The sequence below is a fragment of the Sorex araneus genome, chromosome 4, assembly GCF_027595985.1.
Source record: "Sorex araneus isolate mSorAra2 chromosome 4, mSorAra2.pri, whole genome shotgun sequence".
In the NCBI taxonomy this organism is placed as follows: domain Eukaryota; kingdom Metazoa; phylum Chordata; class Mammalia; order Eulipotyphla; family Soricidae; genus Sorex; species Sorex araneus.
In genome coordinates, this window is record NC_073305.1 from 221235008 (window position 1) to 221256311 (window position 21304).

At 52.3% G+C, this 21304-nt stretch overlaps 1 protein-coding gene across 3 annotated transcripts in view; it reads left to right on the forward strand.

Moving 5' to 3' along the window:
• The window catches only part of CREBBP (CREB binding protein), a 109016-nt gene that overhangs the window by 49152 nt on the left and 38560 nt on the right, over positions 1–21304 (forward strand). For 2 of the 3 annotated variants that reach the window (XM_055137269.1, XM_055137270.1), the window contains exons 3-6: positions 2988–3164; positions 12760–13000; positions 14257–14370; positions 20831–21073. In XM_055137269.1, coding sequence (XP_054993244.1) covers positions 2988–3164; positions 12760–13000; positions 14257–14370; positions 20831–21073 — 775 coding nt within the window. The remainder of the gene's footprint in view (positions 1–2987; positions 3165–12759; positions 13001–14256; positions 14371–20830; positions 21074–21304) is intronic. The other variant, XM_055137271.1, reaches the window with a different exon arrangement.

Here is a 21304-nt window from a genome sequence, read left to right on the forward strand (position 1 = left end):
GCATCCTTTCTGGCTGCCACTGTGGGAACCTCCCCAAACTTAGGGTCATTTCTTCCAAACCTCAGAGTTCTGGGGCCAGAGAGCTCAGTGGGCTGCACACCTGCTTTGCATGCAGGGGGCTCCAGGTCCATCCCTGCATGGCTGGAGTAGGCCCCAGACAAACCAGAAACCACCTCCCAGGTCTTTTGTTTTCAGTACACTTGAGCGGTCGCAGAAGGTCGCTGGTCCCCCCTGAGTGTTGTGGAGAGAAGCAGCTTGTTTGCTCTGGTAGTCAACAGTGGTCTGTAGTGCCTAAGTAGAAGATGCAGTGTGGCCTCTGGGATTGAGGCTCAGTACGTCAACATATACATGAGTGGCAGCTCTGACTGGGCAAGGCTGACACCTGGCCCCAGACTGACTCTGGCCCAGAGGACCTGGCCAGAGGGCCTCTCTTGGAGTGTCTTGGAGTACTGGAGTGTCTCTGGAAGAAACCCCAAGGCACATTCTGACTGTTCAGCTCTTTTGTTGGTGTTTGTGTTTGGGCCACACCACGGTGCTCAAGGCTTGCTCCTTCCTCTGTGCTCCAGGAACACTCCTGGCAGGACTCAGATCATGTGGTGCTAGGGAAGGGTCCCCCGACTGTAATCTCTCTCTGGCCAGTGCCTCCCCCACCTCCCCAGCTAATTTTAATTTCTATCCTTGGGTAGAGGACCCCAAGATCTGTCACAAGCAGATTTCCCCCCTTCTTACCTACTTTGCTCATACCTTGTACTCAGAGACTAATGGTGCATCCGCGAGTGTTCTCTGTGATAGGCAGCTCGGGAGAAAGCTGGGAGAAAGCTTACAGAGTTTTGAGGCGTTCTTTAATTTAGATTGGATTTTTGGAGAGCTTGCCCCCTCCCCCTTTTAGAAGATCCTATTACTTAGCCATGCCTATTTTCTCAGATCACAATGGAATTAAATGCTTGACAGTGCCTTGGAAGAATGAAACAGGTGTGACTTTCGGAATGAAACCCCAGAAACACTCATTCCAGGGGCTTTACTTTGTTTGGGTATTGGTTAAAGCCCGCCAGCATCTGTACTTGCCCGTTTCTGCTGTTGGTTCTAGTTTCTTTTGAGAAGACCATGCAGTGTGGTTCTCTAGGCCTAGACCAAATTTTGGTAGACTTGAGTTGAAAATAAAGCAGGGTCTACATAGTTGTAACCAAGTAACTGGTGTAAACGAGAAGAAGTCTGTGGAGTTGGACAGTTTCTCCATTTTAATAGGCAGCACTCAGACCGTCGGGACACAGGGACAGGCTCCTCCCCTGGTACTGGGTTCCATGGCTCCCCACCTGGAGGTGCCAGGCTGCTAGACTAGCCGGGCGCTTGCTCTGTCGGGCCACTTCCTTGGCCCTAGAGCTAAGCGTCTGGATTTTATGCTTTTATTTGGTGTTTTAATGCTAAAATTAGTTTTAGCCTAGACGTGGGGACCACAGTGTTCAGATTGATAGAGGGAGAAGAGTTATAGAACAGAAATTCTGAAATCTGGAAATTTGGAAGTAAAAGACTTTTGCCCAAAGCTGCCAGTTGGCCAAGCTGGTTCTGCCAGGGTCTCCTCAGAGGTAGTTTGGTTCCTGTTTGGGCAGGGCTGGAACTTGGGAGAGGAGCAGGGTGGCTTATTAGGAGACTGCCCTCTGCTTCCACTAGCAAGGGGAGTTTGAGTCTGCCCCAGACTTGGGTGCCTGGACCGATCTTTTTTTGTTTTTGTTCTTGTTTTTGGGTCACACCTGGCAATGCACAGGGGTTACTCCTGGCTCTGCACTCAGGAATTACTCCTGGCGGTGCTCAGGGGACCATATAGGATGCTGGGAATCGAACCCCAGTAGGCCTCGTGCAAGGCAAACGCCCTCCCCGCTGTGCTATCGCTCCAGCCCCAGAGCCTGGACCGATCCATCTTTGGAATTTGTTGTCTGGTGACAGCTGAGGATGGCTTTCTTCCGTCTTGTCTGCAGGCTGTATGTTCCCTGCTTCTGCCTGACTTGTGTAGATTGAGGGCCTTCATGAGACATGAGTAGGGGACTCTCCTTCCTCTTGTTGCTGCCTTTACTTTCATTTAAGACTTAATTATAGAAGGTTTGAGACACGTATGATAGTGACATGTCAGATCGTCCGGGCTCCACCACCACCAAACACCTATCCACTGGTTAAGAGCTGCTTGCCTTGCATGGGGCTGACCCGGCTTGGATCCCTGGCACCACAGATGGTCCCCTGGGCCTGCCAGGAGTGATTCTTGAGCACAGAACCAGGAGGAGGCTGAGTGCACCACAGAGTCTGGTCCAAAAATCAAGACCATCCCCACCCTACCGAATAAAAAAAAACAAAACACCGCATTGTTTGAGGTTGGAGTGATAGATTATTCAGTGAGTAGAGTGCTTGCCTTGCATGTGGCCACCCCGGGTTTGGTCCTTAGCATCCCATATGGCCCCTGAGCACTGCTAGGAGAGATCCCTGAGTGAGGAGCCAAGAGTAACCTGTGAGCACCCCCAGGTATGGCTCCTATCCAACAAAATGAAGAGTGCCTGCTGCCTGCAGCAGCAGGCCGGGCATTGTTTCATGTAGGCCGGTGGCTCCTGACGTCATTTTGAGGCAAATCCCAGTTGTTCTGTTATTTCACCATCAGTATTTCTACAGTGCGTCTTAAACCAGTGGAAATGGTTTGGATCTGGGGTGGAGGGTGGGTCTGAAAGAAACTAATAACTCGCAGAGTGAATAGGCGGTGCTCCCCTTCGTCAGAGTCTGCAAGTCTTGTTTTCGAGTCGTCACGTGTATTGGAGCGGGGAAGATGGCCGAAGTCTGGCTTCCTGGGGCTGATGTCTAGGAAGTTGCTTTGTATGAATATAGTCCTGACTGAACTCTGAGAAAAAAACTGAGTCCAGACGAGGTCTTTCTTAGGAAATAAGCTGGCTTTGTGGGTGACGGGGGTGCAGTTCTGATTTGGTCTGACTAATGTGGCCTCTCTGTTTCAGATGGGAATGGCTGGCAACACGAGTCCCTTTGCACAACCCTTCAGTCAGACTGGAGGGCAGCAGCTGGGAGCCCCTGGAGTGAACCCTCAGTTAGCCAGCAAGCAGAACATGGTCAATAGTTTGCCGCCCTTCCCTACGGACATCAAGAATGCTTCAGTCACCAACGTGCCAAACATGGTAAGGTGCCCCGGGCTCTCGGGCCGTGCGTGTGTGCGAGGTGGGTGTGGTGTGGGCCCTTGGGAGTATCCCAGCTTGATTCTGCTCACTTTGGGCAGTGGGTAAGCAGGGTGATGCCTCACTGCTCCTTTTGTGGGTTGAATTTGCACAGATCACTTACCTTTCCTCAGGGGCACCCACTTGACTCGGCATTAGTGCCACAGGAGCCAGAGAGGGGTTTTGTCACCGTCCTACCTGTTCCATGTTGCAGCTGGAGTAGAAATCAAAAAGGCTTGTGTTTTGGTCTAGTGAAAGATTTTTGTCTGCCAAGGAAGGACTGGGCTGTCTGATTTGAAAGATGGTTTCACATTTCTTCTTGCTTCCTGAGAACTCTCACCCCCAAATAGGGAATATTGGTTGTTGGGTTGTTTTTTTGTTTTGGTTTGGTTTTGCTTGTTTTGGGGCCATAGCCGGTAATGCTCAGGGCTTACTCCTGGCTCTGCACTCAGGAATCACTGCTGGAAGTGCTCAGGGGACCATATGGGATGCTGGGGAATGAACCCGGGTTGGCCGTGTGCGAGGCAGGCGCCCTCCCTGCTGTCCTAGCTCTCGGCCCCTGCCCCAGTGATCTTTTAACCTGATTGTCTTTGGGTGTAGGGACTGGCTAAACTCGGCGGTGCTCAGGAGCTCTGTGCTCAGGGATCACTCTGGGGGTGGCGGGGCCGGATGAGTGTGGGCGGGAAGCATACGTGGTACAGGGACCAGACCAGCGCTGATCTCGGTACAGTCGTAACTCGTGTACTGGCTCTATCCTCCTTGACCAGGCTGGTCATGGGAAGACCAGCTCTGAGGGTGTGGGTGCCCGTGTCAGGCCTTGCTGGCACAGTCACTGCATCTCAGTAGCCTTGGTGGATGGCAAGGCCAGCAGCTGCCGCCTCTTCCATGGGCTGTTACCAGAGATGCGCCTGCCCGGCTTGCCAGGCACATAGTTGGGCATTAGCGATTTAGGAGGGCTCAGAGAGCCAGGAGGATGTTCAGAAAATGCTTTGTTTTGGCCAAACTTCTTTTCAAGTTTTGCAGTGGGTGCTGTAAAGCTGCCGGAGACTCTGGCCCTCTGGGCACTGGCCTTCTGTGGGAATGACAAGTGTGGCTCTGGCATGACACACTCTGTGGCCCTCCGACTCCTGAGGGCAGGAGTGTCGGACCTCACTCCGGGTCCACAAGTACTTGGGACTGCTCTTCCGCTAGTTCGTTTCTTCTCACCGGGCCTTCGTCATTCCCTGCATCTGTCGTTGCCGTGGTTGCCCTGTTTGGGGCTGAGTCTGGAAGCTGAAACAGCTGCCAGCGCTGGTTGGGGGTGGGGTGTGCCCCTTGGGGCCTCTCATGCTCCCCCCGTTGTGCTCCTTTCCTGTGCCGGTACTCGCTGGAGCAGTCTGGCCTCTGAGGAGCGCATGTCTGCTGTGGCAGAGGGCACTGAGTGGTGCTCAGCGTTTTCTTCCATTTTTCCTGTCTGGTGTGGGGGGGTGCTGCATGTCGGGGGGCAGCCTCCAGGTGTGCTGGGGGGCTGTCCCGAGCAGGAGGGAGCCCTTCAGATCATTCCGTTGAGGGGACGCTTGTTATCAACACCAACTTCCGCTAGGTGCTCACCTGCCTTCTCCCTCAGTGTCTCCCACTGCTGCCCTGGCCTGGCCATCGGCTGCACTGAGGGCCACGGGTGCCCACACAGGCCGACTTGCAGACTGCGGGCAGCCCTGTGGGGGCCCGTGGGTGTGGGGAGCGGGACAGTGCACTCTCTGCCCGGTGTTGTTCTAGGATCCTCATTTCCTGAATTTTTAGATGTAAACTTTGGCCTCTAGCTTGGCCGTTACAGACTGGAGTACGGCGGGGAGGATTCTTGCCTTCCTTGAAGCTGACCCAGGTCCGACCCTAGCACTGCATAAGGTCCCTGAACCCTGCCAGGAGTGATCCCCAAGTGCAAAGCCAGGAGTATCCCCTGAACACCAACTAGTTGTGGCCCAAACAACCCCTGTCCCCACCAAAGGAAAAAAAATCTTGCCTGGCTGTTTTATTTATAATTCTTAGATTTGTGCGGAGTTTCGAGGTTTGTTGGAAGCGTTGCCATGTGGTCCTTCGTTTGGCGTTGTGTGGCGCGCTGCTCTCTGCAGCTTGGCTGGAACAGGCGTGGCTGGCGCTCAGGAGAGGCAGCATGTTCTGCTTGCAAGAGGGGCCGAGCGCTTCCTGCTTCTGAACCGTTAGCTCACTGCCGGCCGGCTCCCTGGGCGCTGAGAGTGACTGTTTCACTGGTCAGGAGCGAGGCGTTGGTCCCTCGGGTGGAGGCTGGGCCGTCTTTCTGGAGACTGCCCGTTCCCAGTGGGCCAGCTTGGAGGAGGGTTGTGGGGGCCTCTGAGGAGGAGGGGAGGGCAAGTTCAGAGCAGTCCTGGGGAAGAAGGACACCGCCCCACGGCGGGCTGAAACAGTGGGTTCTGCTTTCTGCCGTTTCCACCTGAAAAGTTGAATTCACAGTGGCAGCTGAGGGGTGTGTGGGCAGGAGGGAGCCCAGGAGTCTGGTGGGCGTGGCCGGGTCAGGGGGGTCATCGCTGAGCTAGATGGCCCAGGATTCTTTATACAGGAGCATCGTTTAAAAGTGGACACGGCTGGGGTCTCCACTGTGAGGAAGCAGGAGGCCGAAAGGGCCTCCACGGGCTCCAGGCGTGGCTTCCTGCGAGTGAGCTTTCCGAGGTGTAGTTCTTAGTGCAGGGTTTTGTTATTGCTGCTACTGCTGCTGCGGTTTGTTTTTGGAGAAAAATTGAGAACTGCATTCTGGAGAGACTACGTTCTGACCACTGTCCAGTTGGGGTGCAGGAATCTCCTAACGAGGGGTGCTGGCTTTAAATGGACGGAGAGCTGCACTCGGCTTCCTTTCCTCCTCCTCCTGTCCCAGAGTTTTGGGGATAGGCTTTGGAGGAGGTGTCGGGGTGGAGAGTCGCCCCGTGTCCTCCCAGAGCCTGGGACAGCGCTGGTGGCAGCGGGGAGGTGATTCTGGACGTGCTGCCTCAGATGACAGGTTCCAGGGTCCCTCCCAGCCCCAGGCTTCAGGGTCTCTTGGAGGAAAGGGGAGGGGTCCGTGGTTTGTTTAGTTGCTTGGGGATGGCATGAGGCTCATGGTAGCACAGGGCAGTGCCTTGAAGCCCGGGCAGAGCTGGGCGCAGGGGTCCGTCTGTGGTCACTGCTACCTACGGAACCTTAGGCGCTTCTTTGCAGTTTCCCAGTCTGCTGCCTCGCTCCCTGTCATTCCCACATAGCTAGACATGAGATCTTAGTTTCACTGAAATCTGTCACTTAAATGAGCTCTCTGGTGATTTAAAAGCTTTTGAGATCCTCTCTCTGCGGTGCAGGTCCCCCTTGGGCCGACGGGGCTCCCCGAGCAGAGTCCTCCCGCTTGCCCTGGTCTGCGCACCGCCCACGCCAGCACACATGTTCCCGGCCGGGCAGCTCTCCACGGCAGTTCTGGCGCGCATGCTGTGCCGTCGAGACTCGGGAAACGCGTTCTTGTGCGTTTGGTCTCTTAGACTTACCTGATTGTCTCCCCCATTTCTTGAAGCTCTCTTGAGAAACGTCTGTTGTGGGCCACTGAGGAAAAAATTTCATCAGACAGTTTTTTTTTTCATCAGACAGTTTAATCAGGGATCGGAGCAGTGGTACAGCAGGTAGGCCGCTTGTCTTATGCACGGTTGACTCAGGTTTGATCCCGGGCACCACATATGGTTCCCTGAGCAGTGCCAGGACTGGTTCAACAACAACCGCAGATCTATCAGTAGTCATATGATTTTTTTCTACTCTTCTTGCTCATCTTCTGTTTTGGCAGTTAAGCTCTGCTAGAAAGTCATCGCTAGGATGAAGTGGAATATGTTGCACATACCAGGAAGCTAGTAGGAAAAGAATGAAAGCCCTTGGGTAGGTTCAGTTCTGGGTATTGCAGGAGCCGAGTTCAGGCAGTGTGCTGGCGTCCGGAGCCCTGCTGTCACGTGGGGACATCTGTTTTCTTGGTGGGGGAGGGGTGGCTTTTTGGGTCATGCCCAGTGATACTCAAGGATTACTCCTCGCTCTGCTCTCCTGCCGGTGTTCAGGGGACCATATGGAATGCTGGGAATCGAACCCGGGTCAGGTGCATGCAAGACACACCCTCCCCACTGTGCTGTTGCTCAGCCCCAGGGATCTCCATTTCCTGCAGGCCTGCCTTCCTAGAAGAAAGGCTCTTGGTGTCCAGGCCATACCTGGATTTGGGCCTGCTTGCTCTCCGCTGGACTCGCTCACAGCACTGGTGATTGCACCTTCTTTGTCTTTTCTACAGTCGCTAGAAGGTTCAAATCACCAAAACCCAATTTGTCATATGGTTAATTTACCGGGTTGTCAAAAGCTAACTTTTTTGAAGAAAACTTGTGTATTGACAGTGTTCAAGAAGATGGGTGCTGGGGCTGGAGCAATAGCACAGTGGGTAGGGTGTTTGCCTTGCACGCGGCCAACCCGGGTTCGAATCCCAGTGTCCCATAGGGTCCCCTGAGCGTGGCCAGGGGTAATTCCTGAGTGCAGAGCCAGGAGTAACCCCTGTGCATCGCTAGGTGTGACCCAAAAAGCAAAAAAAAAAAAAAAAAAAAAGGTGCTTTGGCAGTTTGCAGTCCTCTGGTTATTCCTGCGAACAGGCTGGTCAGCGTGTGGGCCTGATCTCAGTGAGCCCTGCTGATCTGGCTGGCCTGTCCCTTCACCGGACTGATGGCTCTGGCCCTCCAGCCTGTTAGCGTCTGTCTCCCTGGGCGCTGGCAGGAGTGACCTGCAGACCACCGGCAAGGAGAGGCTGCCTCCCACCTTTGTCCTCAGGTCTGCCGCCCGTCTTCCTTCCCTCTCCGCCGTTCCCTTTCCCCTGTGGAACTAGAGCGTGTCTTATCTGGGGGGAGACTTGGATACCATTCTGGTTTAGCTGCTAATACCAAGTTATTTTTGTTGAATTTAAATATTAAGTTGTAAAGCAATTCTGTTTTAAAAAAAAATAAGTAAATGCTAGAAATCCTCCGTTTGTCTAAACAGCTGTGTTTTTTCTTCTGGTTGATCTTGATCACCTACAAGGTGATTCTCCTTGTCCCAGTTTGATAGCTGTGTGTGTTTAATGAGCATTTTCTTTATTTTATGACTCCAAAGCTTTACACACGCAGCTGTTCTAAAGTCCTTCTGGGGGAATCAGAACAAGCAGATGATCGCAAAGCCGTCCCACGTCCCACCTGGTACCCTCTTTGGTGTCATTCTCTGACTTTAAGTGGTGGTTGGGGAGAGAAGTAATGTCTTCAGGTGGGGTGGTGAGTCGCTGTTGGAGGGTCACGAGCGGGTCTGCGCGTTGTCATGCTGGGCCCAGTCTGGACTTGGCTGCTGAAGGCCATCTCTGGAATCTTGCCCCCGCGTGAGCGCCGTTGCTCGGACACTCGTGGGAGGTCCTGTACTTGCCTAGGATAGAGCAGAATGAGCTCGGCCAGGCGTGCTGCTGTGCATGTCCTAATGATGCCTTGGGTGAGACTCGGGACCGAGGAAAGTGGAGTTGGAGCTGATCACCCTGAAGCTGTACGGCAAAGTCAGTGGCCATTGGGTTAGCTCCTTCCAGAATTCAGGAGTAACAGGAAGTTGCACCGTCTTGGGGGAAAGGGTTGTGGTCGGGTCCGAGGCAGCTTGGGGTGCAGTGAGATAGTGTGTGTGCTCACAGAGCCCACGGCTCCTCTTGGTGCTGGGTTGGTGGGGCTGGACGTGTCCTGCCACCACACTGACCACCTCTTTTGTATTTGTGAATTGTATGTGAATCCCATGTTCTAAACAGCACACATTAGAGTTGTGGGGCTTTTGGTGATACCGTCCCAGTACCTTCTCCAGATCTCCAGGGTTAATACCGCGGTGGGCGGTGGTGGTGATATTTTGATTCATGTTTCTTTGATTACGGGAAGTGTCTGTGTTTGGAGACTTTAAATTTGTTGATGAGTTGCTTAATTTTTGTGCTCCAGGTTCCTTGTTAGGTTCTTGAATAAGACTTTATATGTGTATTTTGTCACTCTCTCCGGGAGTGCTCAGAGCATTGAGCGGCTATTCCCAGAGATCCTTCATCTCCCAGCCCTTGTTCTGAACAGGCGCCCTGCCCCATGGGACCTGCACACCGGCTCCCAGTCTCTGGAACACCCTCTGGTCCTGCATGAGCCCCTGCCCAGGAGCGGGTGTGGAGAGACTGGCGGGCCGGGCACAGAGCCTGGTGCCTGGGCCTGGGAAATAGAGATTGACGAAGAGGAGCAGAAGAAATAAAACTGTAGGATAGTTTTCTTTGTCTTGTGTGTCTCGGATATTTTTTCCAAGTTTATTGATTGCTTTGTTGTTTGGTCTTGGAGAAATTGTGAGGAAGGGGCACTCTCCATTGGTGCTTGGGATGCCACGAGGTGCCAGGAATTGAACTGGGGGGCTTTGTGCATGCTAGGTAAGTGCTCAGCATGTGCTCCAACTGGCCCCAAGGGACGACACTTTCTGAAAGGGGGCCTCATCCAAATATAAGTCCTGTACTTGTGCAACTCATGGACTGGAGAGATCATAGAGCAGGTAGAGTCCTTGCCTCAGACACGGCCAAGCCATGTTTGATCGCAGGCACCACATACCGTCCCCTGAGCCCCACCAGCAGTAAGCCCTGAGCATCGCTGGAGGTGGCCCAAAAACTGAACAGAAAAAGTTCACTAATCACTGATGCTTATAGTATATTGTACAGTCTTCAGAGCCAGCTTAGTGCATTTCCATCTGAACTGCACACAGTGCTCCTTACTCTCCCTGCTTTCTCAGCCCCACACGAGCACCAGTCCGCTTTCTTCCCCTGTGGGTGTTCTTTTCGGGACATCTCATGGAAAAGGATCTCGCGTGGTGGTTCTTTGTGTCTGGCTCCTGGCGCCAACTGCTGTGATCAGTGCAGGTGGGAGCTAGACAGTGGTGGGGTCTGATGGAGACACCATTTAGCCTTGGTCACTGCCCAGCGAGATGAGTGGTGGCCCTGTGTGTGGAACTGCCTGACCCACCGGTCTGGTGACAAGCGTGCCATTACTCCCACAGGGCCCTGACCAGCCATTTTGCTGTTCTCTCTCTCTCTCTCTCTCTCTCTCTCTCTCTCTCTCTCTCTCTCTCTCTTCGCTCTCGCTCGCTCTCGCTCTCTCGCTCTCTCGCTCTTTTTCTCTCACTCAGAGAATTGACCGAGGCTTGAATGTGCCATTTAGTTGCCACAGTTCCAGTTTTGACACATCAGGGTGTTGCAAATGGTCTGAGTATAGTTCAGAAAAGGCTGTTAAAGCATTCCAAATGAAAAAACAACATGAGTACTCAGTAGCTTCTAAAATATGCATGTATCAATTCATTGTCAGGTTAGAATTTTTCTTACCTGCTTCTAATGACATTTCTTTGAGGTGGGCGGCCCCGCACCTCGTGGTGCTCAGTGCTTGGTGCTGGGGATCAAACTGGGATCAGCTGCGTACAGGCGAGTGCCTCAGCCCTGTGCTTCTCTCCAGCGGCACGGTGTGGTTTTCATAGTTAATATTCTGTATTTTAGGACATTTGCAGCAGGACAACTGACTTGTACCATCTACCAGTCAGTGTGAATTAGAGAAGAGGAAACAGATGGTGATGACCTTAAACACACCCACCAAAATGGGGAGGGGGGTTTACTAGTGTCCTTGCCCTACTTCTTTGTGTGAAACTTTGGTAAATGCAAAAGAAAAAGTCTCAGCTAGGTCTCTTGGCATGGACTGATCGAGACTTGTAACTTTGGTATTTGTTTACTGAAGCCACTTCACCCCACCGTTGCAAGGGAAAAGGGGGTGAGTGTGGCTTTATGTCCAGCAGATTGGGTAAAGGCAGGCTCTGCCCATTCCCTGCCCCCACCAAAAAATAGGAGAGCTTTGGTTCACCACAGGTGTGATAGGGTTTCCTCTCAGAGTTGCAGTGCTACGTTTTGGATTCTTTTCTGGGTTTTGGGTTTTGGGTTTTGGCCACACCCAGCAGTTCTCAGTACTCTGCATACAGGGATCACCCGTGGCGGTGTGTGGGTAGTCCTGGGGTGCTGGGGATTAGCCCTGGTTGGCCGCATGCTGGTCGGATGCCTTACCCTGTGTACTACGCTCCTACCCCTGGTGTCCTTAACGCCAGAGTCATCGTAGAGGGGCGTGTGTTCTGCAAGGCAAGTAGGATTTTTCAGGGATTTGTTTGCTAGTTTTGGGGTATGTGGTGCCAGGGATTGGACTCAGGGCCGCCTCACACTTGCAGGGAGCCGTCCAGCTGTCCCTGTGTCCTGTGGAATCTAGCTGAGAAGATGAGCTTCAAGCTTTCAGTGTGAGAAACCTCTGACTTTATTATGCATATTAGAACATGACCTGCCACCCTCCCTCCCGGCTCTGAGCTTAGGAATCATTCCTGCAGTGCTCAGGGGACCATAGGGGCTGCCAGGAAGTGAACAGGTTGGCCATGTGCAAGGCAGACATCCTCCCCTCCACACTGTACTAGCTCTGGCCCCTGTTTCTTCCATTTTTGTGAACTGCTTTAGTGTGTCTGAAGGTTATTGGTGGTTTTTTTGAACAATAAGACTCCATCCGTGACCTTTTCCGTTTTCTTTGCAGTTAGGATAATTGGTCTGCCTTGTTTAGAAAAGATGTGAAAGCATCTAAGCATATTTCTGTATCTTTAACAGGTCGTCATGTCCATCTGTCCTTCCTCCCGCCCACCTTCCCTCCTACTAAGAGGCCCGGGGGGCCAGCCCCAGTGTTCCAGTGGCCAGGCAGCAGTTCAGTGTCAGTCGCAAGGCTGCCATTTGGTGTTGGGATTTCAGTTGAAGTTGATACGTGTGTGCATCCTAACTCCTGTACTATTTGCACAGCCCAGTCCTTTTTTGGGGGGACATGGGAATGTCAGATGTGTGTATGGAAATTTTAATGGCAGGCAAAGCATTTCACCAGCAGTAAGAGGTGTACGGGATAGTTACACCGGGCTGGCGTAGGATTGTCCCTTCGGAGAGAGAACACTGCTAGTGCCAGCACAAACCCAGGGTCTTGGCGGGCGTTTGCAGTAACTTGCCTTCAGTCAGCCCTTGGCTGCCGTTTTGGGTTGTTGAACCATATGAAATAGTCAGTTTGGGAACTACAAGAACAAGAGTTTCGTATGGTCCAAACACAGAATTCACCTCCTTCCTTCACGCAGCTCTCTGAGTTGGGTGATGCGTTGAGCTTGAGTACTACATTCGTGAATAAGTGTCACCAGGCCCTGTCATTCACCCAGCCCAGTGATTGCCAGGAGAGGCCCCTGAGCCTCCTAAGAGAAGCCCAGCTCCCCCCACCCTCCGAGAAAAGTGTCTTGTTTTGCTTTGAGATAACCTGAACTGTGGACTTTTGCCAGCCTGGGTTCTTCGCTTCCACTCTTCCTCAGAGGCCCTGATGCAGCAGATCACTCGGGCCTCTGCTCTGTGAGCCGGACATGCCCCAGCAGCTCGAGCAGTGGTTTGAGAGATGATTAATAACATGAATTGGAACTCAGGAAGCTTATTAAAATATTTCTATTAATTTGTTTCTAGTCTCAGATGCAAACAGCAGTGGGAATTGTACCCACACAAGCAATTGCTACGGGCCCCACGGCAGATCCTGAGAAACGCAAACTGATACAGCAGCAGCTGGTCCTTCTGCTTCATGCTCATAAATGTCAGAGGCGAGAACAAGCAAACGGAGAGGTCCGAGCCTGCTCGCTCCCGCATTGCCGAACCATGAAGAATGTTTTGAATCACATGACACACTGTCAGGCTGGGAAAGCCTGTCAAGGTAAGTGCAGTTTGCTCGGTCCTGTTGGCAAAGCTGGGGGTGAGATCTGTCTGTGATTCCCGGCAGCTCTTGTGTTAACGGGGGTCCCTGCGTGCCTGTCCCCACACCACTCAGTTACCACTGGGATACTGACCTGCTGGGCGAGGGGGCCCAGTCTTGATAGCATTCTGAGTTTCTGCTGGGTAAGGCTAGACCTCCTTCGCTCTTTTCCTCTTCCTTCCTGGGACTGAGAAGACGTTTGTCACATCTTGAGCACATTCTTCACAACTGTCTAGGTCAGTTTTCTTTGGGGGCAGCACCCCTGCATATGCACCCTGCCCTGTGCGGCGAGCATCTGTCTGGCCACGCTTTCGTATGGACGGGACTCTGGGGCCCACCCCTTGCTCCTCCTCCCCTCTGTCTTGAGGCGCATCAGGGTACCAGTGACTGCGTGACTGTGAGGGCTGGCCTGGGAAGCGTGCACACCAAGTCATCCCCGCCACCTCCTTCCCCCCTCAGATAGGGGTGGATAGGGCCCGCTGTGTGCCCTTTTCCCTTCTCTTACAGCGAGCTCCTCTCTGCTCTCCTGAAGAAAGTTGCTTTCAACAACTTCACTTTCCTGTACTCTTCTCTTCTTTCCTTCTCTTCTTCCTGCTCCTAAAGCTTGGTGAGAGTCTCCCTGAGTTCCTGTCTGCCCTGTGATGTGTGTGAGCCCCCAGGTGCCCCTTCTCCTCTTGGAGAAGCAGAGGTTCGTGTGAGACCGTTAGAAAGAACTGGCCCTGCCTCGGTGCGGATGCCAAAGCCCAGCGAGCAGCTGGCTCAGGCGCCCTCGGCAGGCCTCGCCCTAGTCCCAGGGCTCTTCAGAACTGCCTCTCGGTTCACTTCTGCTCTTGCTCTTTAGAGCTTCAGTGATAGTGGTTTGATGGTTTCATCCTTCGACATAATGTAAAATTTCTGTTTTTAATAGTGACATTACAGAATTACTATTCCACCTTTCATTTGACTAATCAAGTCAAATAGTTTGTGTTTTGTGGGCGAATCCTAATCACCATCATTCATAACATTGCTTTTATGGGAAGTTTTTGTTTGGAAATTCTCAGCAGTCTACTTACAAACATACAGGAAAGCAACCTGTTTGTAAGTTGAGGACTGCTTTTACTGTGTACGGTTACACTTGTTACCATTTTCCTACGGAATCTGGCATTATGATTTAGGTATACTTGAAAGTGTGACGATTTGGATAGAAAAATAACATCTCGTTGTTTTTCTGGTCATAGTTGCCCATTGTGCATCTTCACGACAAATCATCTCTCATTGGAAGAACTGCACACGACATGACTGTCCTGTTTGCCTCCCTTTGAAAAATGCCAGTGACAAGCGAAACCAACAAAGTAAGTGAGCACTGGGGGCAGGAGCTTGGAGACGAGAAAACGAGCCATTTCTCAAAGAATGCAGAGGCGTAGGCAGGCAGCTGGCAGAGGTCACGCTCCAGGCTAGCATGACCAGAGAGAGGAGGGGTCCCGGCGGCAGCGCTCTGATCGCTCTCATCGGGAGCTCTTGGCAGATACTCAGCACCTGAGGGTCGGGGCGGGGGCGAGAGGCAGGCCGGGTTGGGTGTCTGCCTCGGAGACCTCCCCCGACACATCAGGGCAGTGAGGGGAGGAACTTCTCATTTTAAGTTCTCTTCCTGTCATTGAGAGGTAGAACCGGCCTCTGGGCATGTCCTTCTGTCTGGACAACAGGGAGCTCCCTCCCCCGTGCCATGTCACCCTCTTGACCCCCACGACTTCCAGGACAGCTTGGTCTTGCCCCTTGTCCATCATACTGGCGCATCTTGCCCCCACCCTCCTGACCCTCACTTTGCGGAGATCCGTATGCTAGTGACTTTTCCCATCCTTGGTCGTCTTCCTCCAGGCCTGCTGCCTGGCGAGCGCCCAGAGCTTTTCTCCCGGAGAGCCCCGCTCTCCCCCACAGAGCAGGGGGCAAGGCCTGAGTCCTGGGCCTGTTGTCCTCCTGCCCCGCCGGAGTCACACTACATTTCCTCTGAGTGACATTTCCTGCAAAATTTAAAGTTAGTGCAGAAATTTCGAGGACATCTTTTATAGGAGGCAAAGTTTTAGGAATCCATGACTGCCTAGAAACAGATACTTAGGAGAATACAGTCTTTTTCCTCTCCAAATTAGAATAAAATTTTCAGTTAATATATGTGATAGCTACGGTTTCTTGAGTTTCAGGATATATTTCAGTAATAAGCTAAGTATCCAAATAGTTGAAGTGATACCGTGTTAGTTCCATGGGTGAAGAGTTAGAACTTCTTTCTGAACTTTGAGTTTGGGAGATGTGGCCTTCTGGGGTATTTTGCTTTTGCTAGGTAGTGCTATGACCATTATGAACTACTGTGATTTCTTTTTAAGAAACACTTAATGTGGTTTTTGTTTTAAGGAAAGAAACGTGAGGGGTTTTTCGTTTGTGTCTCGGGGGTGGGGGTGTTCTCTGTGTAACATCCTCCCGACTGCTGACAGTTGTGCCGGCTGGTGCGGTGGTGCTCTCTGAAGTGGTAAACCGCGGTGTCGTGGCTTGTCGTGCGAGGTGCTAGCAGACGGTTTCATAACAGGTCGCAGGCAGCGTGCACGTTCACTCATGCAAGGTTTAGGTAGTTGTTCATGAAAGAAATGAAAGTACTTCAAATGTTCGTAATACTTCAAATGAAATTTCAGCTTTGAGCATATTCTTTGAGTTCTAACACTGTGGTTTTGTAAGTGGAGAGGAATTTGATGAGTGAAAAGGTCTTACAATTTGTTCTTGTCAATGTTTGTTCCTCCTCTCCTAAAGGAAATCGTGCTTGATCGTGGTTGAAAATTAGGATTAAGGGAGCTGGAGCGATAGCCCAACGGGTAGGGCGTTTGCCTTGCACGCGACCAACCCGGGTTCAATTCCCAGCATCCCATATGGCCCCCTGAGCACCACCAGGAGAGATTCCTGAGTGCAGAGCCAGGAGTAACCCCTGTGCATCCCCAGGTGTGACCCAAAAAGCTAAAAAAGAAAACTAGGATTAGGATTAGTGGAGAGAAAATGTGGCTCTGGCCCTCCAGGTAAAGGCCAGATCTTGCCCTCTGTGAAAAATGAAGTGATGGTGCCATTAGTTGAAGGAGCGGGTAGAGGCAAGTTAGTTGTGTGGGCACACCTTGAAGCGGGAGGTTAGAGTGTGATGAGACCAGGAATGAACTTTCTTTGACGTGCCTGTGCGGGCCTGGGTCTGACTGGACAGACATTCCTGTGCAGGCAGGTGATTTGGGGTGAGGGGGCTGTCTGGGAAGTGCCCAGGGGCCGTCTCATTCTTGCCTGCTATGTGGAGTGCGAGATCCTGATATTTGGTGTTTCCAGCTGTGATGCTTGTGATATTTGTGATACTGGGATTATGGCTCCTGTGTTTGCCATCCGTGGGTGGATGGATGGATGCATGGATGGATGGATGGATGGATGGATGGATGGATGGATGGATGCATGGATGGATGGATGGATGGATGGATGGATGGATGGATGGATGGATGGACGGACGGGTGGTGGGTAGATGGGTGGATGAGTGGGTAGATGAATGGCTGGGTGGACGGACGGATGGGTGGGTAGGTGGATGGATGAGGAGCTCTTAAGGTGTGGGTCTGCTGTGACTCTTGACTGTGGTCACTATCCTGTGCACTTGGTAGGGAACATCGAGGACTAAGTGAAGGACAATGTGACCAGTGTCCCCCTTGAATCCATGTTGCCTCTTCTCTAAGGTTCTTGCCACTCAGTGTGGTTCCGCATCAGTTGCTTGGGCTGCTAGCAGTGTAGACCGCTGTGTCCTCTTCTTAGACCTCGTACGCTGATGTGTGCTTCAACAACCCCCGGCCACTACTGGGAGGAAATCCTAGGAAGGTTGTGTGCTGGGGTGGGGCCCACCACGCCCCCTACTGCCCGGCTGAACTGCCTTTGCACCCTTGGCAATGCCTCTCTCTGTCTCTTACTTGGGCACCACCACTGGCGTGGCGCTTGATTTCTGGTGGCTGTTTGGTCTAACTTTAGGCCACTCTGTTTAAGATGCTTTGCTTATTAGTCTGTGTACGAACCTGTAAAGTCCCTGCTCACATGTTGCGAGTGTTCGGACCCTTGGTGCCCAGAGGGGTGGGGCGGTGGAGCCCAAGTTCCCTGGGGATAGAGCTGCTGGTACGTTTGTCCGCCCCACCGAAGAGCCCAGCTGAGGAGTCCTGGGTGACAGTTCATCAGAAGTGCTGCCCCTCTCCTGGTGGCCTAGCGTTGTCTCTCCTGACCTGGCTTCTGGACAGACCCTCTTGGTGGGCTCGTGCCCGTCCCCATCACTGCCTGCACGCTCTGTGGAGTGGGAGCGGCTCAGGCAGAAGGGGCTGTGCTGTGGCTTGTCCTGGCTGTCGCTGCTTCACCTGATCACAATGTCACCCCGCAACAAAGTTTTGACATATTAAAAATTAAACTTTCGGGGCTGGAGCGATAGCACAGCGGGTAGGGCGTTTGCCTTGCACGCGGCCGACCCGGGTTCGATTCCCAGCATCCCATAGGGTCCCCTGAGCACCGCCAGGGATAGTTCCTGAGTGCAGAGCCAGGAGTAACCCCTGTGCAGAGCCAGGTGTGACCCCCCAAAAAAAAAAATTAAATTTTCTCTGGATTTCCAGGTTGAGCCCAGTTTTTTCATTTAATGTTGTTTTTGTGGTTTGGGGGCCACACCCAGCAGTGCTCAGGGTCTTTCTCCAGGTCTGTGCTCAAGTGACCCCTGGTGGTATCAGGGATTTGAGCTGGAGTCAGTGAGGCGCAGGGCAAACACCTTCACCCCTGTTCTGTCTCCCCTGCCCCAAGTTGAGTCCGTTTCAGTGAGTGACAGAGGACGGAGATTTCCCCTAGCGGCATCCGTTCTCCATGAACTGTTTGTCAGTGCACTGGTGCCCACTCACGAAGGGCAGCCTTGCCCTGGAAAGAGCCCACGCCACAGCTCCCCCTTTGTTTTCTAGTGTGGGCTCTCCATGTCAGGAACACGCTGACAGTGGGCTCGGGCAGGGGACAGTGACTGCCACTGAGGAGATGGGGCAACGCTCACGGGCCTTTATGGGCCCCTTTTCCTGACGTCACCCGCACAGCCCAGCCTCTCCTCCTGCCCCTGGCGCTTGGCACTGTTGAATAGGGTCTCTGGGCTCCAAAGGTTTCACTGACAAATCAGTCCTTGACCTGGAGTGGTTCTACTTACAGATTTTGACGTTAGGATGGCACGAAAGCCACGGCGCTCTTCCTTTTCGTCTTTTCCTCTCCCTGGCTCTGACCTTGCAGCAGATTGGAGCCCCTGCTGGCCATCCCTGGCCCTGCCCTTCCAGTTTCGACTCAGCCCTCTTGCTGACTCCCGTCAGTCCCGGGGGAGTCGGCTGGCTGGAGAGCGGCCCTGTGTTCAGGGATTTGGCCAGATCCCGCCGAGCAGGGTGCTGCTCAGTCAGGGACAGTTGTGTGTTTCGACACGTGGGTGTTCAAGTTGGACCATTCCCTCGGGTCCAGGGAGCTCTGTCATTTTTTTTCTCTGCCTCTGAATTGTAAAGAATGTTCAATTCCAGGTGCTTGCTTACCTTCTCATAGGTCTAATGCACATGTAGGAAATAAATGCTTTTAATAAAATACCCAAAATGGAGAGAAGCTCCGGCCGCCAGGTAAGTGTTCTTGGGCTTGGGAATGGCCTGAGCAGGCCCTGGTAGGGACAGTTTTCACCGGAGCACTGCTGTCGCTTCTCGGTCCGAAGTTGAGTACCACATAGATAAGCTCGTTTCTTTCAGTTCCTCTGAGCACCTGCTCACCATGCATTCTTCCTAGACCCTCAGGCGATAGAGAATCCTTGCGCGTTACTGCTTTCCTTCTTGCAGGAACTGGGATGTTCATTTCTATAGATGATGGCCACATAAAAACCTTTAAAAATGTTCTCTCTTCCCCCCTTCCTCTTCTTTCTGCTCTCTCTCTCTCTCTCAGACCCCAGCTGGCAGTGCTCAGGGCTACTCCAGCTGTGTGCTGGGGTGTCAGTGCAAGCTTTGTTCTCTTAAGTATCCTTGGCCTGAGGGTGGTCGGGTGGGATAGGGTTGGACCACACCCAGTGATGCGCAGGGCTTACTCCTTCCTGGTTCTGTGCCCGAGATCACTCCTGGTGGTGTTCGGGGGGGCATGTACAGTGCTGGGGAGCAAACCAGGGTCATCCACATGCAAGGCAAGCACCTTAATCCCTGTACTGTCTCTCTGGATCCCCCACATAAACGTTTCGGGGTATTGTACACGACTTTTTAGCTCTACACTTGTCACAAAATGCACCTTGGGAATTGCTTTTCATTTACAATAATGAGCTTCTTGGTGTGTGTTAATTGTGTCTAACAAGCACTAATGAGTTTGAAATCTGAATATCCTTATTATATAAGTTAGTATTATGGGATGTGTAATAGCCAAGATTTTTTTATTTTGTTTTGCTTTTTGGTTTATTGGAGTTACTTGGTAAGTTGTTTGAGGTGTTTCTGTTACAGCTCGTTGCCCTGGTAGGTGAATAAAATTATGGTCACTCATAATGGTCTGTATTTGAGGGGAAGGCTTTGTAGTACTGTTTCATGTATCAGTGACACTCTGTCAGTAGTATCAGTTTTATAAGCTGCTGCTTTATAACTTCTAAAATTTGGAAAGAGAATTCTTAAGGATAGGAACAAACACTGATGAAAACCGTACAGTGCTCATCAGTGTGACCCTCTGGGTGAGTGGACAGCCGCTTGGATATACCGAACTTGGATCAAGATTATGCAAGTTTAGGGTCATTTCTGTTACCTTGAAGCCTGGGTCCTGGGATCCTTGGTTTGCCTGAGTTCTCTGGTGGGCGCAGGCAGCTGGAGCGAGTGCCCGGGGAGCTTCCAGGAGTAAGGGCGCTGCGGAAGCTGCCCCCACAGCCACGTGCAGGGACATCTGGGTGAGGGGCATCTGTCGAGTCTCCCCCGCCTCCCTCCCTGCGTTTGCAGTGGAGCTCAGAGGAGTTTCTCCAGCAGTGTTGTACAGCTGGGATGCCCAGCGCAGGGCACTCCTGTGTAGGGACCCCATGGGGGGAACGGTGTGGCATGCTGCGCCCGCCGTGAAAGGGAACGTCAGGGATTAGTGACTCAGGAGCAGAATCAGTGAGCTGCATGTCCCCTCCAGACCCTTTAGTAGGCCTGTCTGTGCCACGGGGGCAAGGAGGCTCTGAGATGAAGGCTGACAGTTCCCATGTGGCAGAGCCCTGCCACTCCCCTAGACTGGACTTCTTAGGGGACACTGGGCTTTTTATTTCTCCTCCACCTCCTTTTTTTCCCCCTCTGAACTTTAAAACAATAATTTTTACTGAGTCAGCTCTGACTTTGTGGTCAGTTGCTTTCAAAGATAAAAGCTTGACTTTGCCGGAGCGGTAGGACAGGGGGTTGAGGGATGCTTGCTTGCCTTGCATGTGGCCGACCTGGATTTGATCCCCAGTACCCCGTATGGTCCCCCAAGCCTGCCAGGAGTGACCCCTGAGCACAGAGCCAGAGTAAGCCCTGAGCACCACTAGGTGTGTAACCCAAATTCCCCACTCCCTCCCCCCAAAAAAGCTTGACTTTGTTTCCAGTTTTTGCTTTGCACACACTGCTTTGCAGGATAGATTAATGCATAGACCCCTTCGGGGCGTGGCTCCGGGCTTGTGGCCTGGCTCTGATGCTTCCTGACTTACACAGATCGTCTTGATAAAATTTAATTTGCTTTCGGTCATCAAGTCATTCATTAGTGGACTCCTTCCCTTTACTTATCTCTTTTGTTTGTTTCTTGTTGTAGCCATCCTGGGGTCTCCAGCAAGTGGGATTCAGAACACGATTGGTTCTGTCGGCACAGGCCAACAGAATGCCACTGCTTTAAGTAACCCGAATCCCATAGACCCCAGCTCCATGCAGCGAGCGTACGCTGCCCTCGGACTGCCCTACCTGAACCAGCCCCAGACGCAGCTGCAGCCTCAGGTTCCTGGCCAGCAACCAGCACAGCCTCCAACTCACCAGCAGATGCGGACGCTCAACCCCCTGGGTAGGTGAACGGACTCTGAGAACTTCATCTTTGTCCAGATGCAGCAGTGGGAATGGCACGTCTTCCTGGAACCCAGGACTCTGTCCAGTCGTGATTTTTTTACTTTTCTAAGTTCAAATTAATAGGAATCTATTTTATGGTGTTAATAGCTTATAAATGCTAAACTAAAGAACTTGTCAGGGAAAGGTTAAAGTATTTAATGCCAGGGATCTGACACAGACTGGTAGAGAG